The sequence below is a fragment of the Hyla sarda genome, chromosome 10, assembly GCF_029499605.1.
Source record: "Hyla sarda isolate aHylSar1 chromosome 10, aHylSar1.hap1, whole genome shotgun sequence".
NCBI classification, from domain to species: Eukaryota; Metazoa; Chordata; class Amphibia; order Anura; family Hylidae; genus Hyla; species Hyla sarda.
In genome coordinates this window covers 97,314,266-97,330,477 of record NC_079198.1, presented here as the reverse complement: position 1 = coordinate 97,330,477, position 16,212 = coordinate 97,314,266, and the positions used below count along the sequence as shown (strand labels likewise).

Genomic DNA, 16,212 nt, shown 5'->3' with positions numbered 1-16,212 from the left:
TCTTCCGTCTGCCTATAGGATTTCATTGATTTTACTGTTCCTCGCCATTAATTCCCTTTCGTTACGTTTTTTATCACCTCCAGCGCTGGCTGTCGGCTGCTCCGGTTAGTTCATACCTCAAGATAAAAGCCACAGATAAATCCACAGGACCAGCTGGCTCCACATTATTAGAAGCAGGAACAGCGGGAACAAGTAGAACGTTAGAGAGTTTTCTCTTTCTATATCTTTATAGGGGTATTCCAGGTAAAAAACTTTTTTTTATATATATATATATCAACTGGCTCCAGAAAGTTAAACAGATTTGTAAATTACTTCTATTAAAAAATCTTAATCCTTTCAGTACTTATGAGCTTCTGAAGTTAAGGTTGTTCTTTTCTGTCTAAGTGCTCTCTGATGACAGGTGTCTCGGGAAACGCCCAGAGTAGAAGAGGTTTGCTATGGGGATTTGCTTCTAAACTGGGCGTTTCCCGAGACAGGTGTCATCAGAAAAGAACAAGCTTAACTTCAGAAGCTCATAAGTACTGAAAGGATTAAGATTTTTTAATAGAAATAATTTTCAAATCTGTTTAACTTTCTGAAGCCAGTTGAAATATAAAAAAAAGTTTTTTTCCCGGAATACCCCTTTAAAGTGTGCCATACCACAGAAAATAATAATGCTTATATGTGTTACTCTCTGGGTCAGGCAAATACTTTACATGGCTTATTTATGTGTCTAGCTCACAAATCCCTCTGATCTGCTGCTCACTCATTCTCAAATCCACCCCTCAGGAAGGGGTGTGTCCGAGGCAAATATTGACACTCACCATTCATTCACTTCCTCCCTGAGTTTGCTGTGCTGTGTCTCTTCATCCAATCACTGCAAGCTGCACTGTAAGCCCCTCCTCTCTGTTTTTAGACAAGAGTCTGATTGACAGGACAGGAGTGAGCTCAGAGGAGTGTAGTTCTGCCCTCACTTACTGGAGTTTGTCCCAGCCTGTGCTTCGTCTGTGACAAAAATAATGCTGCAGCAAGACAGGATTATGTTCTGGATGATATGGGGACCCCTAGTGGTATTTTTTTATAAGCCATGTTTTTTTACAAAAAGGAAATCCATTTTTTATGAAGTATATTAGAGAGAATATCGTTTTGCCAAGTTGTATAAAGTTTTTGATTCTGACAGTGCCCATTTAAGACAAATACACCCAACTATACACAACCCCTTTAAAGCCTGGTTTGCAGGATTTTTCCTGCAAGTTTGGGACTGTTGGCAAGTATGCATGAGGACATGATTACAAGGCTAAAATTCCTGCTGTATTGGATGCAGAAATTGCACAGAATTCCACATCCAAATTAGGGCGGTTTTGCATGAAAAACATCTTTCATCAACTGTGATGGGCATTTCCACTCTACATTGTAAAATCAAAAACTACTTTTTGGATTCTTCAGCACGGAAAAAAATGACATTACTTTGTCTTTAGGTTCTGCATGGATTCACTCACTGATATCAATGGGAACTTTAAAGGAGCACTGAAGTGGAATATAACTTATCCCGGCCTATCCGAAGGACAGGGGATAAGTTATAGATCGCGAGGGGTCCGACCGGTGGGACCCCCTGTGATCTCCTGCATGGGGCTGCAGGAAAAGCCGTACCGTCCCCAGCCGGAAGCCGGGGCAGACACTATCTCTATGGGATACATGGAGAGGGCATGTCGGCCACTGTATCATGCAGGGACGGAACGCCCTCTTCCTGCGGACTGCCGTGGCTTCATACAGAAGATCATGGGGGGGTCCCAGCGGTCGGACACCCCGCGATCTATAACTTATAAGTTATATTCCACTACAGTGCTCATCTAAAGCTGGCAAAACTTAGTGTGCATGGGGTTAAATCACTTCTAATAAAAAATCTTAATCCTTCCAGTACTTTTTAGGGGCTGTATACTAAAGAGAAATCCAAAAAAAGAAATGCATTTCCTGTGATGTCCTGACTACAGTGCTGACTGTTGAGACCCAATTAGCTCCTAGCAGGCTATAACTACCCCTCCCCCTTACTACAATAATTAATTAAATAATAACTGACACAACAACAATTTAACTTTTCCGTGGGTGGAGATCAGCCACAGCTTTATTTATAAAATTACTTATATAAATAACAACTTATATAAATAACAAAGACACCGATTGGCTTCTTACCAACCCGAGAGGTGCTGCCACACCGTCCTGTGTGGAGGTCTACCCCGGGTTGACCCCGCTTTCACCGAGGAAGGGCAAAACTCCGGGTCCTGGTCAGATTGAGGGGGGATGGGAGGCACCCCAGCTATAAATACCCAGGGGAGGGCCCCTGAAAGCCCGGGAAACTATTAAACCCCTGATTGGTGCACTCCTTCCCCCCTACCCATGGGACATACCACTGTAGCCACTGGCAAGTTTTACAGGTGGGGGAGGGGGCTAAAAAACCTTGCCTGTACATTTCTTAACCCCTTAACTGCTCACCAGTCAGGGGGCAAGCTAGTTATGCACAGCTTGCCCCTCTAGTCTGCTGACCTCTGCTGTCCATTTTAGGAACTGTCCAGAGAAGGAAAAAATCCCGATAGCAAACATATGCTGCTCTGGACAGTTCCTAAAATGGACAGCAGATGTCAGCAGAGAGCACTGTGGTCATGACATCAGAGGAAATGCATTTCTTTTTGGATTTCTCTTTAGTATACAGCCCCTAAAAAGTACTGGAAGGATTATGATTTTTTATTAGAAGTGATTTACAAATCTGTTTAACTTTCTGGCACTAGTTGATAAAAAAAAAATAAAAAAAAGTTTTCCTTCGGTAGTACCCCTTTAAGAGTAATAGCAGTCAACAAACAGCAATTGAAGAGTATGGGCACCATTTTCAACTGTGCAAGTGTATGGAGGGGTGGGGGAAAGGTGCCCTTCAGCCAATGAAGCTTTCAGGCTATCAACTATCTAGACATGGTGGGAGTTGATGCTGCGGAGACAAAGGTTGGAGACCGCTGGAGAACAGCACGCAAACAAACAATCATTTCAAGTTTTGAAAGTACTATCCAACATTACTGTAAAGTGCAACATATTCTAGGCCAAAATTGGTGTGTGCTTTTTTAGTTTGCCTTAGAGGACCCCTTTAAGTAGTAAACAGTCTGCACTCTTATCGGTTATCCAAAACAGAATAGAGGGGGGTAGGAAAAAGCATGCAAAATTTTCACATAAAAAAAAGGTAAACAGAACACATCACTAGAGATGAGCGAGTTTACAGTAAATTTGATTCGTCACAAACTTCTCGGCTCGGCAGTTGATGACTTATCCTGCATGAATTAGTTCAGCTTTCAGATGCTCCGGTGGGCTGGAAAAGGTGGATACAGTCCTAGGAAAGAGTCTCCTAGGACTGTATCCACCTTTTCCAGCCCACCGGAGCACCGGAAAGCTGAACTAATTTATGCAGGATAAGTCATCAACTGCCGAGCCGAGAAGTTCGTGACGAATCGAATTTACTGTAAATTCGCTCATCTCTACACATCACACGTATGACTGTAATTTGCTCTCATAAGTTCCTTGACAATGTTGTAAAGTTTTCTTTCTTTCTGCGTGGCTTCAACTAATACTATGTGTAGAAGCCCCTTTTTCGCCTCAGTTCCATAAAGACGTGCAGATAAATAACACACGTGGTCCACATTCTCGTCATCAAAACAAATAAAATGAAGCATTATGATTAGAGATGAGCGAACTTACAGTAAATTCGATTCGTCACAAACTTCTCAGCTCGGCAGTTGATGACTTATCCTGCATAAATTAGTTCAGCTTTCAGGTGCTCCGGTGGGCTGGAAAAGGTGGATACAGTCCTAGGAGACTCTTTCCTAGGACTGTATCCACCTTTTCCAGCCCACTGGAGCATCTGAAGGCTGAACTAATATATATGCAGGATAAGTCATCAACTGCCGAGCCGAGAAGTTCGTGACGAATCGAATTTACTGTAAGTTCGCTCATCTCTAATTATGATTACACAGCCAATGCAGTGGTCATTGGGTGGGAATGTTTGGGTGTTCTGTTTACTATACTATGCCCAAGGCTCACATAGCACACATGGTTTTCAAAATTGTGGGGGATGAGGCCATTGATCTGTTGTATATTTTCATTGATAAAATGGAAAAGTGGATGAGTAGTGCAAACCTGAACGTATTGCTCTAAACAGGACTAGTCATGTATTGCCAATACATTCATACACAATTTAATGCTCCAGTCATCCTGGAGATACTATAAAGCAGCGGTCTTCAAACTGTGGCCCTCCAGATGTTGCAAAACTACAACTCCCAGCATGCCCGGACAGCCGTTGGCTGTCCGGGCATGCTGGGAATTGTAGTTTTGCAACATCTGGAGGGCCACAGTTTGAAGACCACAGCTATAAACTCTCAAATTAAGGAAGTATCTTCATTGGGAACTGTTATAGTAGGTCCGGGACAACTGGAATACAACATTGATAAAATGGGTATATATAGACAAGAGAGACTGTATACATCCATTGAGGACATATCCTGTATATAGAACTGTCTACACAAACAAATGGCATGTAAATTAAACAATGTCGCCCACTATTGTCTTGAAGATATTGGAGTAAGGCTGCATTCACATCTCGTTTTTGCAATACGGTTCCCGTATCAGGTTTTTTTGTAAAAAAAACGTATGTCTCAAAACCGCACCGAACCGTATACAACCGTGTATATACCTCTCTACGATTTTAAACCGTGTACGGTTTGAAAACAAATGTCCGGTTGCATATGGTTTAATACGTTTTTTGAAAAAAAAAAAAACGGGTACGGTTTTATGTTTGTCCTTAAAGGGGTACTCCGGTGAAAAACTTTTTTTTTTTTTAAATCAACTGGTGCCAGAAAGTTAAACAGATTTGTAAATTACTTCTATTAAAAAAAATCTTAATCCTTCCTGTACTTATTAGCTGCTGAATACTACAGTGGAAATTCTTTTCCGTTTGAAACACAGAGCTGTCTGCTGACATCATGAGCACAGTGCTCTCTGCTGACATCTAGAGATGAGCGAACTTACAGTAAATTCGATTCGTCTCGAACTCCTCGGCTCGGCAGTTGATGTCTTTTTCTGCATAAATTAGTTCAGCTTTCCGGTGCTCCGATGGGCTGGAAAAGGTGGATACAGTCCTAGGAGACTCTTTCCTAGGACTGTATCCACCTTTTCCAGCCCACCGGAGCACCGGAAAGCTGAACTAATTTATGCAGGAAAAGTCAGCAACCGCCGAGAAGTTCGTGACGAATCGAATTTACTGTAAGTTCGCTCATCTCTACTGACATCTCTGTCCATTTTAGGAACTCTCCAGGGTAAAAGGAAATCCCCATAGCAAACATATGCTGTTCTGGACAGTTCCTAAAATGGACAGATATGTCAGCAGAGAGCACTGTGCTCATGATGTCAGCAGAGAGCTCTGTGTTTCAAACGGAAAAGAATTTCCACTGTAGTATTCAGCAGCTAATAAGTATAGGAAGGATAAAGATTTTTTTTTAATATAAGTAAATTACAATTCTGTTTAACTTTCTGGCACCAGTTGATAAAAAAAAAAAAAAAAAAAAAAAATAAAGTTTTCACCGGAGTACCCCTTTAATTAAATAAAGTTCTTCTTGTTCAATTTGTGGGAAGAACTTTCGGCGTGCACTGCGCATGTGCAAACTGCAAAACCGTACTGTGCAAACCGGATGGAACCGTACGCACATATGGTTCAGTACGGTTCCCATAGACCACCATTTAAAAAAAAAAAAAAATAAACGTATACGGGTTGTATCCGGTTTTTCATCCGGACATAAAACCGTAGTACGACTACGGTTTTGGAAACAGGAAAAAAACTTATAAAACTCTAAATGGTGCAAAACGTACACAACCGGATACTACGGTTGGGATACGGTTTTCTATGAAATGTCTAGACATACGATTTTCAATACGGTTATGTTTTTTTTCACTGAAACCGGATATTGCAAAGACGAGATGTGAATGCAGCCTAAGCCCACACCACCACTTGCCTATATTCGGAAGTGAGCGTACTACCTGTGCTCCATTATTTCAGCCATCCTAAGGTGCAACCATAGGGCCCCTTCCAAATAAATATCTCTATAAAAAGTGGATATCGTACTCTGTGTCAGGGGTCAAGTCCTGGGGGGGGGAAAAAAGTGCGGGAACTCACCCAAGATTTCCACTCAAGGGCTGGTCCTGCAGGACTCTTGCTAATGGGAACGGTGTTCCTGCTGTGGAAAAAGTGCAGGAACGCAGTTCCCACAGGACTTAAGCCCTGCTCTGTGTATTATCAGAACCCGTCGTTCAAAATTGACCCCATAATGCCACATCTGTCAACAACTTAGCCAGTAAATACAGCAGTGTCAGAACCTCTGATCAAACAGCCTACGATGCAGGAAAAAGGAGCTTAAACAGAGTCTGAGCAATGATCTTACCACTGGAGACGAAATTCGACACCCAGGGCAATCACAGATTGGAGGATGTACCTGTAAGATTCCTTTTGACATAAGAGTCTTCAGACTTTTCCCTGGAAGCGGCACATGAAAGAGAGAGGAGACAAGGTGATGAGCTGCGGGCAGTGCAGCAGATAAGGTAACAGCACACTACTCTCCTATTATAGGCTGGCGTCACGAACAAAGTTTTTGACCACCCCCCACCCCCACCCCCCCAGGAGGATTGTTCCCAAACAAAACCTTGTTAATGCTGCATAATAGGTGATCCCCGTTTCATCACTGGGATAGAAACGTATTTTTTTAGCAGTTGCGAACAACCCCTGCACAATGACATTACAGCTATGATCTAGAATGCTAACGTAAAACACATACAAATACTATAGAGACAAGTGGGAAATGTCCACCACACAGCAAAACATAAACATGTTTATAAAAATAAAATAAAAAAGTGACCTAAACATACAGACATTACATAAACAAACAAAGTAACAATAATAACAATCATCAATAAAAGTATGTAGGTCAGAAAGCCTTTGACTCTTCTTATGAAGTCTATGTGCAATAGTATAAGACAGTGGTCTCCAACCTGCGGACCTCCAGATGTTGTAAAACTACAACTCCCAGCATGCCCGGACAGCCTTCGGCTGTCCGGGCATGCTGGGAGTTGTAGTTTTGCAACATCTGGAGGTCCGCAGGTTGGAGACCACTGGTTTAAGACATGATCTACTCTACTAAGTGCCTTGATATCAAAAACGAGCAGTGCCCACTGTAGCCAAGTAAACAGACTCCTTTAGAACCCTACTTCGAATCTGAAAGGGTTAATGACCTCCTATTAGCACTGCCCTGTCTATCCTCACCCCCTCCCTTCCTAAAGTAAGCACATAGCACTACCCGACCCCCCTCCCTTGCAGACCTTTACCCTGCAGAAGACCTCATGCCCTGAGTTTCCGTATCTATGGCCATTCCTGTCTGTCCTGGCAGTACTAATACACTAAAATTCACTGTAACATCATAAAAGATCAGAGCAACAGTCTAAATAACTAGTAGGAAAATAAATCTGAACACAAGTAACATAGTAACATAGTTCATAAGGTTGAAAAAAGACCAGAGTCCATCAAGTTTAACCTATACCCCTAATAAGTCCCTACTGAGTTGATCCAGAGGAAGGCAAAAAAAAAAACTCATACTAGAGGTAAAAATTCCTTCCCGACTCCAAATATGGCATCAGAATAAATCCCTGGATCAACGTTCTGTCCCTATAAATCTAATATCCATAACCAGCGATGTTATTATTCTCCAAAACTGCATCCAGCCCCTTTTGAACTCTTTTACAGAGTTCACCATGACCACCTCCTCTGGGAGAGAATTCCATAGTCTCACTGCTCTTACAGTAAAGAACCCCCGTCTGTGCTGGTGTAGAAACCTTCTTTCCTCTAGACATAGGGGATGCCCCCTTGTTATAGATACAGTCCTGGGTATAAATAGATCATGGGAGAGATCTCTGTACTGTCCCCTGATATATTGATACATAGTTATTAGGTCGCCCCTAAGTCTTCTTTTTTCTAAACTAAAGAAACCTAATTCTAATAATCTTTCTGGGTCCTGTAGTCCTCCCATTCCCCGTATTACCCTGGTTGCCCGTCTTTGAACCCTCTCCTGCTCCACTTTATCTTTCTTGTACACTGTGATCTGACCAGTACTGTACACAGTATTCTATGTGTGATCTGACCAGTATTGTACACAGTATTCTATGTGTGATCTAACAAGTACTGTACACAGTATTCTATGTGTGATCTGACCAGTACTGTACACAGTATTCTATGTGTGATCTGACCAGTACTGTACACAGTATTCTATGTGTGATCTGACCAGTACTGTACACAGTATTCTATGTGTGATCTGACCAGTACTGTACACAGTATTCTATGTGTGATCTAACAAGTACTGTACACAGTATTCTATGTGTGATCTGACCAGTACTGTACACAGTATTCTATGTGTGATCTGACCAGTACTGTACACAGTATTCTATGTGTGGTCTGACCAGTACTGTACACAGTATTCTATGTGTGGTCTGACCAGTACTGTACACAGTATTCTATGTGTGATCTGACCAGTACTGTACACAGTATTCTATGTGTGGTCTGACCAGTACTGTACACAGTATTCTATGTGTGATCTGACCAGTACTGTACACAGTATTCTATGTGTGATCTGACTAGAACTGTACACAGTATTCTATGTGTGATCTGGCCAGTACTGTACACAGTATTCTGTGTGATCTGACCAGTACTGTACACAGTATTCTATGTGTGATCTGACCAGTACTGTACACAGTATTCTATGTGTGACCTGACCAGTACTGTACACAGTATTCTATGTGTGATCTGACCAGTACTGTACACAGTATTCTATGTGTGATCTGACTAGTACTGTACACAGTATTCTATGTGTGGTCGGACCAGTACTGTACACAGTATTCTATGTGTGATCTGACCAGTACTGTACACAGTATTCTATGTGTGATCTGACCAGTACTGTACACAGTATTCTATGTGTGATCTGACTAGTACTGTACACAGTATTCTATGTGTGGTCGGACCAGTACTGTACACAGTATTCTATGTGTGATCTGACCAGTACTGTACACAGTATTCTGTGTGTGATCTGACCAGTACTGTACACAGTATTCTATGTGTGGTCGGACCAGTACTGTACACAGTATTCTATGTGTGATCTGACCAGTACTGTACACAGTATTCTGTGTGATCTGACTAGAACTGTACACAGTATTCTATGTGTGGTCGGACCAGTACTGTACACAGTATTCTATGTGTGATCTGACCAGTACTGTACACAGTATTCTATGTGTGATCTGACCAGTACTGTACACAGTATTCTATGTGTGATCTGACTAGAACTGTACACAGTATTCTATGTGTGAGCACAAATGCCCTATATGCATCGGTCTGATCCCAACTTGTTTCATTAAACTATGTCTCCAAAACCTTCCGGACTAGGACGACCCCCCTTATGTCATCTATGCCCTCTACCCTGGTCGTGACTTTGTGCCCCTGGGTGGGAGTGCGGATGTGTCTGCGCCGAGGGCACCAATCCCTCCCCATTTACCTCCACAACCCCAGCAGCCTGCGCCTCAGTGCCAAATCCCCATCCGGAGAGCCGGGGTCACCGGGAAGGAAGGAAGGAGGAGGGGAAGGGGAGGGCAGTGTGGGCTGGTGTCACCGAGCAGCTCCAGCCCCAGACTCTTTCTATAACCACGTTTGGATGTTACCCCCCCCCCCCCCCTCCTTCATATAATTACACTGCCAGGAAGAAACATGGGGGGGGGGGGGGTCTCTGATGAGAGCAAAATCTAATAAATTACTAATTCCCCCAGCAGCAATGACAAGTGCCTTGTAAAGGGTTAATCCCCATCCGTCTGACTGTCATCATCATCATCCCATCTATTCTCACTCATTAACCCCTTATTCCCTCAACACATGGATCACTTGGTGTCTCCAGCCAATGACAACTGTGTCTCATGGAAGCGACCAGACCAAATCTATAAGTCAATAGTGAACTCTTGGGGTCCATGGAAGGCTGTGCTGGTCCAAAGCGAATATCATGACAGACAGAGCGCTCTAATAACTGTCACTTTAAAAGAGCGGCACTCTAATAGAACGCTCTAATAACTGACATTCTAATAGAACGCTCTAATAACTGACATTCTAATAGAACGCTCTAATAACTGACATTCTAATAGAACGCTCTTATAACTGACATTCTAATAAAACACTCTAATAATTGACATTCTAATAAAATGCTCTAATAATTGACATTCTAATAGAACGCTCTAATAACTGACATTCTAATAAAACTGTCTAATAATTGACACTCATAACTGACATAAATAAAGCACACTAATAACTGACATTAATAGAACGCTCTAATAACTGACACTCTAATATAACGCACTAATAACTGACATTCTAATAGAACGTTCTAATAAATGACACTCTAATAGAACGCTCTAATACCTGACACTCTCTAATAGAACGCTCTAATAACTGACACTCTCTAATAGAATGCTCTAATAACTGACACTATAATAGAACACTCTAATAACTGACACTCTCTAATAGAACGCTCTAATAACTGACACTCTAATAGAACGCTCTAATAACTGACACTCTAATAGAACGCTCTAATAACTGACACTCTAATAGAACGCTCTAATAACTGACACTCTAATAGAACGCTCTAATGACTGACAGTCTAATAGAACGCTCTAATAACTGACACTCTAATAGAACGCTCTAATAACTGACACTCTAATAGAACGCTCTAATAACTGACACTCTAATAGAACGCTCTAATAACTGACACTCTAATAGAAAGCTCTAATAACTGACACTCTAATAGAACGCTCTAATAACTGACACTCTAATAGAACGCTCTAATGACTGACACTAATAGAACGCTCTAATAACTGACACTAATAGAACGCTCTAATGACTGACAATCTAATAGAACGCTCTAATAACTGACACTCTAATAGAAAGCTCTAATAACTGACACTATAATAGAACGCTCTAATAACTGACACTATAATAGAACACTCTAATAACTGACACTCTCTAATAGAACGCTCTAATAACTGACACTCTAATAGAATGCTCTAATAACTGACACTCTAATAGAACGCTCTAATGACTGACACTCTAATAGAACGCTCTAATGACCAGGTATCGTGTACCCATAACCTTACCGGGTGACCGATCCCATACGACAACCAATTAACCATCAATGAGATCGGATCTGTTCTCTCTAGTCATCGATGGTTTATCACCCAATCTGGGGTTCAGCTCAGCAGTGAAGATGAGCTCCCATAAGAATTAACCCCCTCCTCCCCCACATGGGTGCAGACATACCCCTCTCTAATCCCACACGATGTCATAGCCCGGGCTCATCTGGAGACTTTCCCCTAACTTTCCCCGGAGTTTCCCCTCCTGCCCCCGGTACCTTTGTGCCTGATGCTCCGCTTCCAGTCCTTGGCCGTCTCCCGTCCGCTGACAAACTGGAACTCATTGGGGGTGAGCCACTCTCCCCGGTAGCGGATGGAGGGCCCCTTACTGCCCTGGCACAACTTCTGGATGTAGAGCAGTGCCTTGTTCTCTCCGCACTCCACCTCTATGCACGGCTCCCCCTGATCAAAGAGGGGCTGGAAGTCCGGGATGGAGGAGAACCTCTCCAGCATGAGGTCATCAGGCAGAGGCGGGTGGTGGGGCTCATGTAAGCCCAGGTATGCCCGGTGGGCATGGGTGGCAAATAGGTGTTCGTAGGCTGGAGGATGCGGGGTCACCACTGGGATGGCAGCGGTCAGGTATCCGGGGATAGTGTCCATGGGTTGGTTAAAGGCTGCCAGCGCCAGCTCCTCGCGATCCGGTCTTTCCTTCTTGATGGCCGGCATGGTGTCCCCAGGCTGCCCCGTGGTTGCGCCTCCTTGCCCCGCTCCTATGCGCCGGGGTTAGCGCTCTCCGGGCTGCAGCGGCTCCTGCCTTCCCTTTCCCAGGTTCACAGCTGCTCGCACTGCGCCTCCTCTGCTGATCTGCCAGGCAGTGAGACATGACATGCTGGAGAGGAGGGCTGAGCCGCCGGAGACATCATGCTGCCTCACAAAATGCTGCTTATTGATCCCTTATTGACCTCCCCCGTGGTGCTAACTGCGCTCCCCGTGCGCCCTGATCACCTCCTGCTGCGCCCTCCTTGTTGCCCCCCTCTCTTAATTGCCCCCTCTTACGCTGTTGCTCACTCCTTGCCCCCTGGTTTGTTGCCCCTCCTCTAGTTGCCCCCCCCACCTCCCTCCTAATAATTGCCCCCCTTTAGTACCCCCTCCTTAGTTGCCCCCACTTCTTGCTGTCCCCCTTGTCCGATGCCCCCCCCCAGGCAGCAGTGCAGTAAAGTTTTGCGGGCACTCAGCAGTGTGTCCCCTCCACCTGTCCGGCTCCCGGGATTAATAACACTGATCACTTATAGAGGAGCATGTGACTGTGGCGCCTGCCTGTCCCCGCTCCAGTCCCCGGCAGCGCCGCTCTGCCCGGGTGTGCGTACTCCTCCGCCGCCGCCGCCGCCGCTGCTGGGGGATCCCGCTACGTTGTATGTGTCACACGGCGGAGTTCACACACTCTCCTGACCAAACAAGACTCCGCTTCTCCGCCGCTTCTCCAACTTGGCCCATTTAAACAGCAGCACAGGCGGCAGCGGAGGGGGGAAGCCGGCGAGTCTAGGGGGGTGTGTGACGGACGACGCTCAGCGGCGGCGACTCCAAGTCTGCGCTGGTGCAGTGACCCACGTGTGTGTGAGCGGAGGAAGGGGCCACAGACGAGCCCGGAGCACAACAATAATGACAGGTCGCGGCTCGTGTTGTAAAGAAGCGTCGTCTCCGGATTGATAAAGTGGAGCCCTGCAGAGACAGATGACAGATTGTAATTCACCATGACGGGGTCACAGACAGAAAACCCCTGGGCCCCTTGGGTGTCACATGTTGGTGGCTGTCCGATAAATGTGGCGTTAGGCTCCGTTCACACTGCATTATTGGTGTACCTTAAGGGTTTATTCCAGTGCTTCCCAACCAGGGTGCCTCCAGCTGTTGCAAAACTACAACTCCCAGCATGCCCGGACAGCCTTCGGCTGTCCGGGCATGCTGGGAGTTGTAGTTTTGTAAGGCTGGGTTCATATCACGTTTTTGCCATACTGTTTTCAATCCGTTTTTCTAAAGAAAACCATATGGCAAAAAAAACGGATGGAACAGTATGGGATAAAGTAAGGCTGGGTTCACACTACGTTTTCCCCCATACGGGAGCGCATACGGCAGGGGGGAGCTAAAACCTCGCGCTCCCGTATGTGACCGTATGCGCTCCCGTATGCCATTCATTTCAATGAGCCGACCGGAGTGAAACGTTCGGTCCGGTCGGCTCATTTTTGCGCCGTATGCGCTTTTACAACCGGACCTAAAACTGTGGTCAACCACGGTTTTAGGTCCGGTTGTAAAAGCGCATACGGCGCAAAAATGAGCCGACCGGACCGAACGTTTCACTCCGGTCGGCTCATTGAAATGAATGACATACGGGAGCGCATACGGTCACATACGGGAGCGCAAGCTTTTAGCTCCCCCCTGCCGTATGCGCTCCCGTATGGGACAAAACGTAGTGTGGACCCAGCCTAAGGCTGGGTTCACACCACGTTTTTCAAATACGGTTTTCCGCAAAAAAACGTATATACGACCGTATCCGAAACCGTATGCATAGAGAATGCATTGTAAACCGTATTCCAAATGTTGTGTACGGTTGCATCCGTTTTGCCTCGGATACGGTTTTGCCGATTTTTCAACCGTAGGCAAAAACGCTGTCGACCACGTTTTTGCCTCCGGTTGGAAAACTGTATGTGAACCGTATGCGGTTCTTTAAACATTGTTGTCTATGAGAACCGTACACAGAATTTCAGAATACGGTTGCACGCGGTTTTTCTAATCCGTTTTTGGAGTTGACACATGCGCAGATTGGAATTTCAATAGAACCATAGTAACTTTATTAAATTGCTGGAAAACTAATTCCAACAAAATAGCAAAATCGTTGGCAAAAACTGATGCAAACGGATAGAACCGTACGGGAAAAAACCGTATACGTTTTAATTTGGAGTCATACGGTTGCATACGGTTTTTGCCATACGTTTTTTACCGTATACGGTAACCGTATTTGAAAAACGTGGTGTGAACCCAGCCTGAAGGTGCATTCACACCACGTTTTGCATTACAGTTTCCGTATACGTTTTCTATGTGAAAACCGTATTGATCCGTATTGGAAACCGTATGCACTGACTCTCCATAGAAAACCGTATGCCAAAAGATGCATCAGGTTGTGTCCGTTTTGCATCCTGTACGATTTTGTCAGGTTTTTTCCCGTACCCAAAACCGTAGACTACCAGGGTTTTTGGGTCCGGGTGAAAAACTCTATTAGGGTGGGTTCACACCACGATTTTCTATACGGTTTTTGGATACGGTTTTAAAAAAAAAAAAACGTATGCAACTGTACAGAAAACCGTGCCCATAGACTTTCCATTCAAAACCGTATGCACCATATTGCATACGGTTGTCTCCGTTTTTCACACCACACGGTTTATGGAGAAAACCATATGGCAAAAAAACGGATGGAACAGTATGGGATAAAGTAAGGCTGGGTTCACACCACGTTTTTCAAATACAGTTTTCCGCAAAAAAACATATACGACCGTATCCGAAACCGTATGCATAGAGAATGCATTGTAAACCGTATTCCAAATGTTGTGTACGGTTGCATCCGTTTTGCCTCTGATACGGTTTTGCCGATTTTTCAACCATAGGCAAAAACGCTGTCGACCACGTTTTTGCCTCCGGTTGGAAAACCGCATGCGAACCGTATGCGGTTCTTTTAACATTGTTGTCTATGAGAACCGTACACAGAATTTCAGAATACGGTTGCACACGGTTTTTCTAATCCGTTTTTGGAGTTGACACATGCGCAGATTGGAATTTCAATAGAACAATAGTAACTTTATTAAATTGCTGGAAAACTAATTCCAACAAAATAGCAAAATCGTTGGCAAAAACTGATGCAAACGGATAGAACCGTACGGGGAAAAACCGTATACGTTTTAATTTGGAGTCATACGGTTGTATACGGTTGCATACGCTTTTGCCATACGTTTTTTAGCGGAAAACCGTATATGGTAACCGTATTTGAAAAAGTGGTGTGAACCCAGCCTAAGGGTGCATTCACACCACGTTTTGCATTACAGTTCCCGTATACGTTTTCTATGTGAAAACCGTATTGATCCGTATTGGAAACCGTATGCATTGACTCTCCATAGAAAACCGTATGCCAAAAGATGCATCAGGTTGTGTCCGTTTTGCATCCTGTACGATTTTGTCAGGTTTTTTCCCGTACCCAAAACCGGAGACTACCAGGGTTTTTGGGTCCGGGTGAAAAACTCTATTAGGGTGGGTTCACACCACGATTTTCTATACAGTTTTTGGATACGTTTTTTTTAAAAAAAACGTATGAAACTGTACAGAAAACCGTGCCCATAGACTTTCCATTCAAAACCGTATGCACTATATTGCATACGGTTGTCTCTGTTTTTCACACCACACGGTTTATGGAGAAAACCATATGGCAAAAAACGGATGGAACAGTATGGGATAAAGTAAGGCTGGGTTCACACCACGTTTTTCAAATACGGTTTTCCGCAAAAAAACGTATACGACCGTATCCGAAACCGTATGCATAGAGAATGCATTGTAAACCGTATTCCAAATGTTGTGTACGGTTGCATCCGTTTTGACTCGGATACGGTTTTGCCGATTTTTCAACCGTAGGCAAAAACGCAGTCGACCACGTTTTTGCCTCCGGTTGGAAAACCGTTTGCGAACTGTATGCGTTTCTTTTAACATTGTTGTCTATGAGAACCGTACACAGAATTTCAGAATGCGGTTGCACACGGTTTTTCTAATCCGTTTTTGAAGTTGACACATGCGCAGAAGGAATTTCAATAGAACAATAGTAACTTTATTAAATTGCTGGAAAATTAATTCCAACCAAATAGCAAAATCGTTGGCAAAAACTGATGCAAACGGATAGAACCGTACGGGGAAAAACCGTATACGTTTTAATTTGGAGTCATACGGTTGCATACGTTTTTTGCCATACGTTTT

At 44.1% G+C, this 16,212-nt stretch overlaps 1 protein-coding gene across 4 annotated transcripts in view; it reads right to left on the bottom strand.

The window, feature by feature from the left end:
- Positions 1–12,286, bottom strand: part of SAMD11 (sterile alpha motif domain containing 11) — a 175,729-nt gene extending 163,443 nt beyond the window's left edge. Inside the window, exons 1-2 of one of the 4 annotated variants that reach the window (XM_056542507.1) lie at positions 11,487–12,286; positions 6,447–6,538 (exon numbers count right to left, since the gene is read on the bottom strand). In XM_056542507.1, coding sequence (XP_056398482.1) covers positions 6,447–6,538; positions 11,487–11,934 — 540 coding nt within the window. In that variant the 5' untranslated portion in view covers positions 11,935–12,286. Of the gene's footprint in view, positions 1–6,446; positions 6,539–9,593; positions 9,615–11,486 lie in introns of those variants that run through there. The other 3 variants (XM_056542505.1, XM_056542506.1, XM_056542509.1) reach the window with 3 other exon arrangements.
- Positions 12,287–16,212: the final 3,926 nt, after the last annotated feature.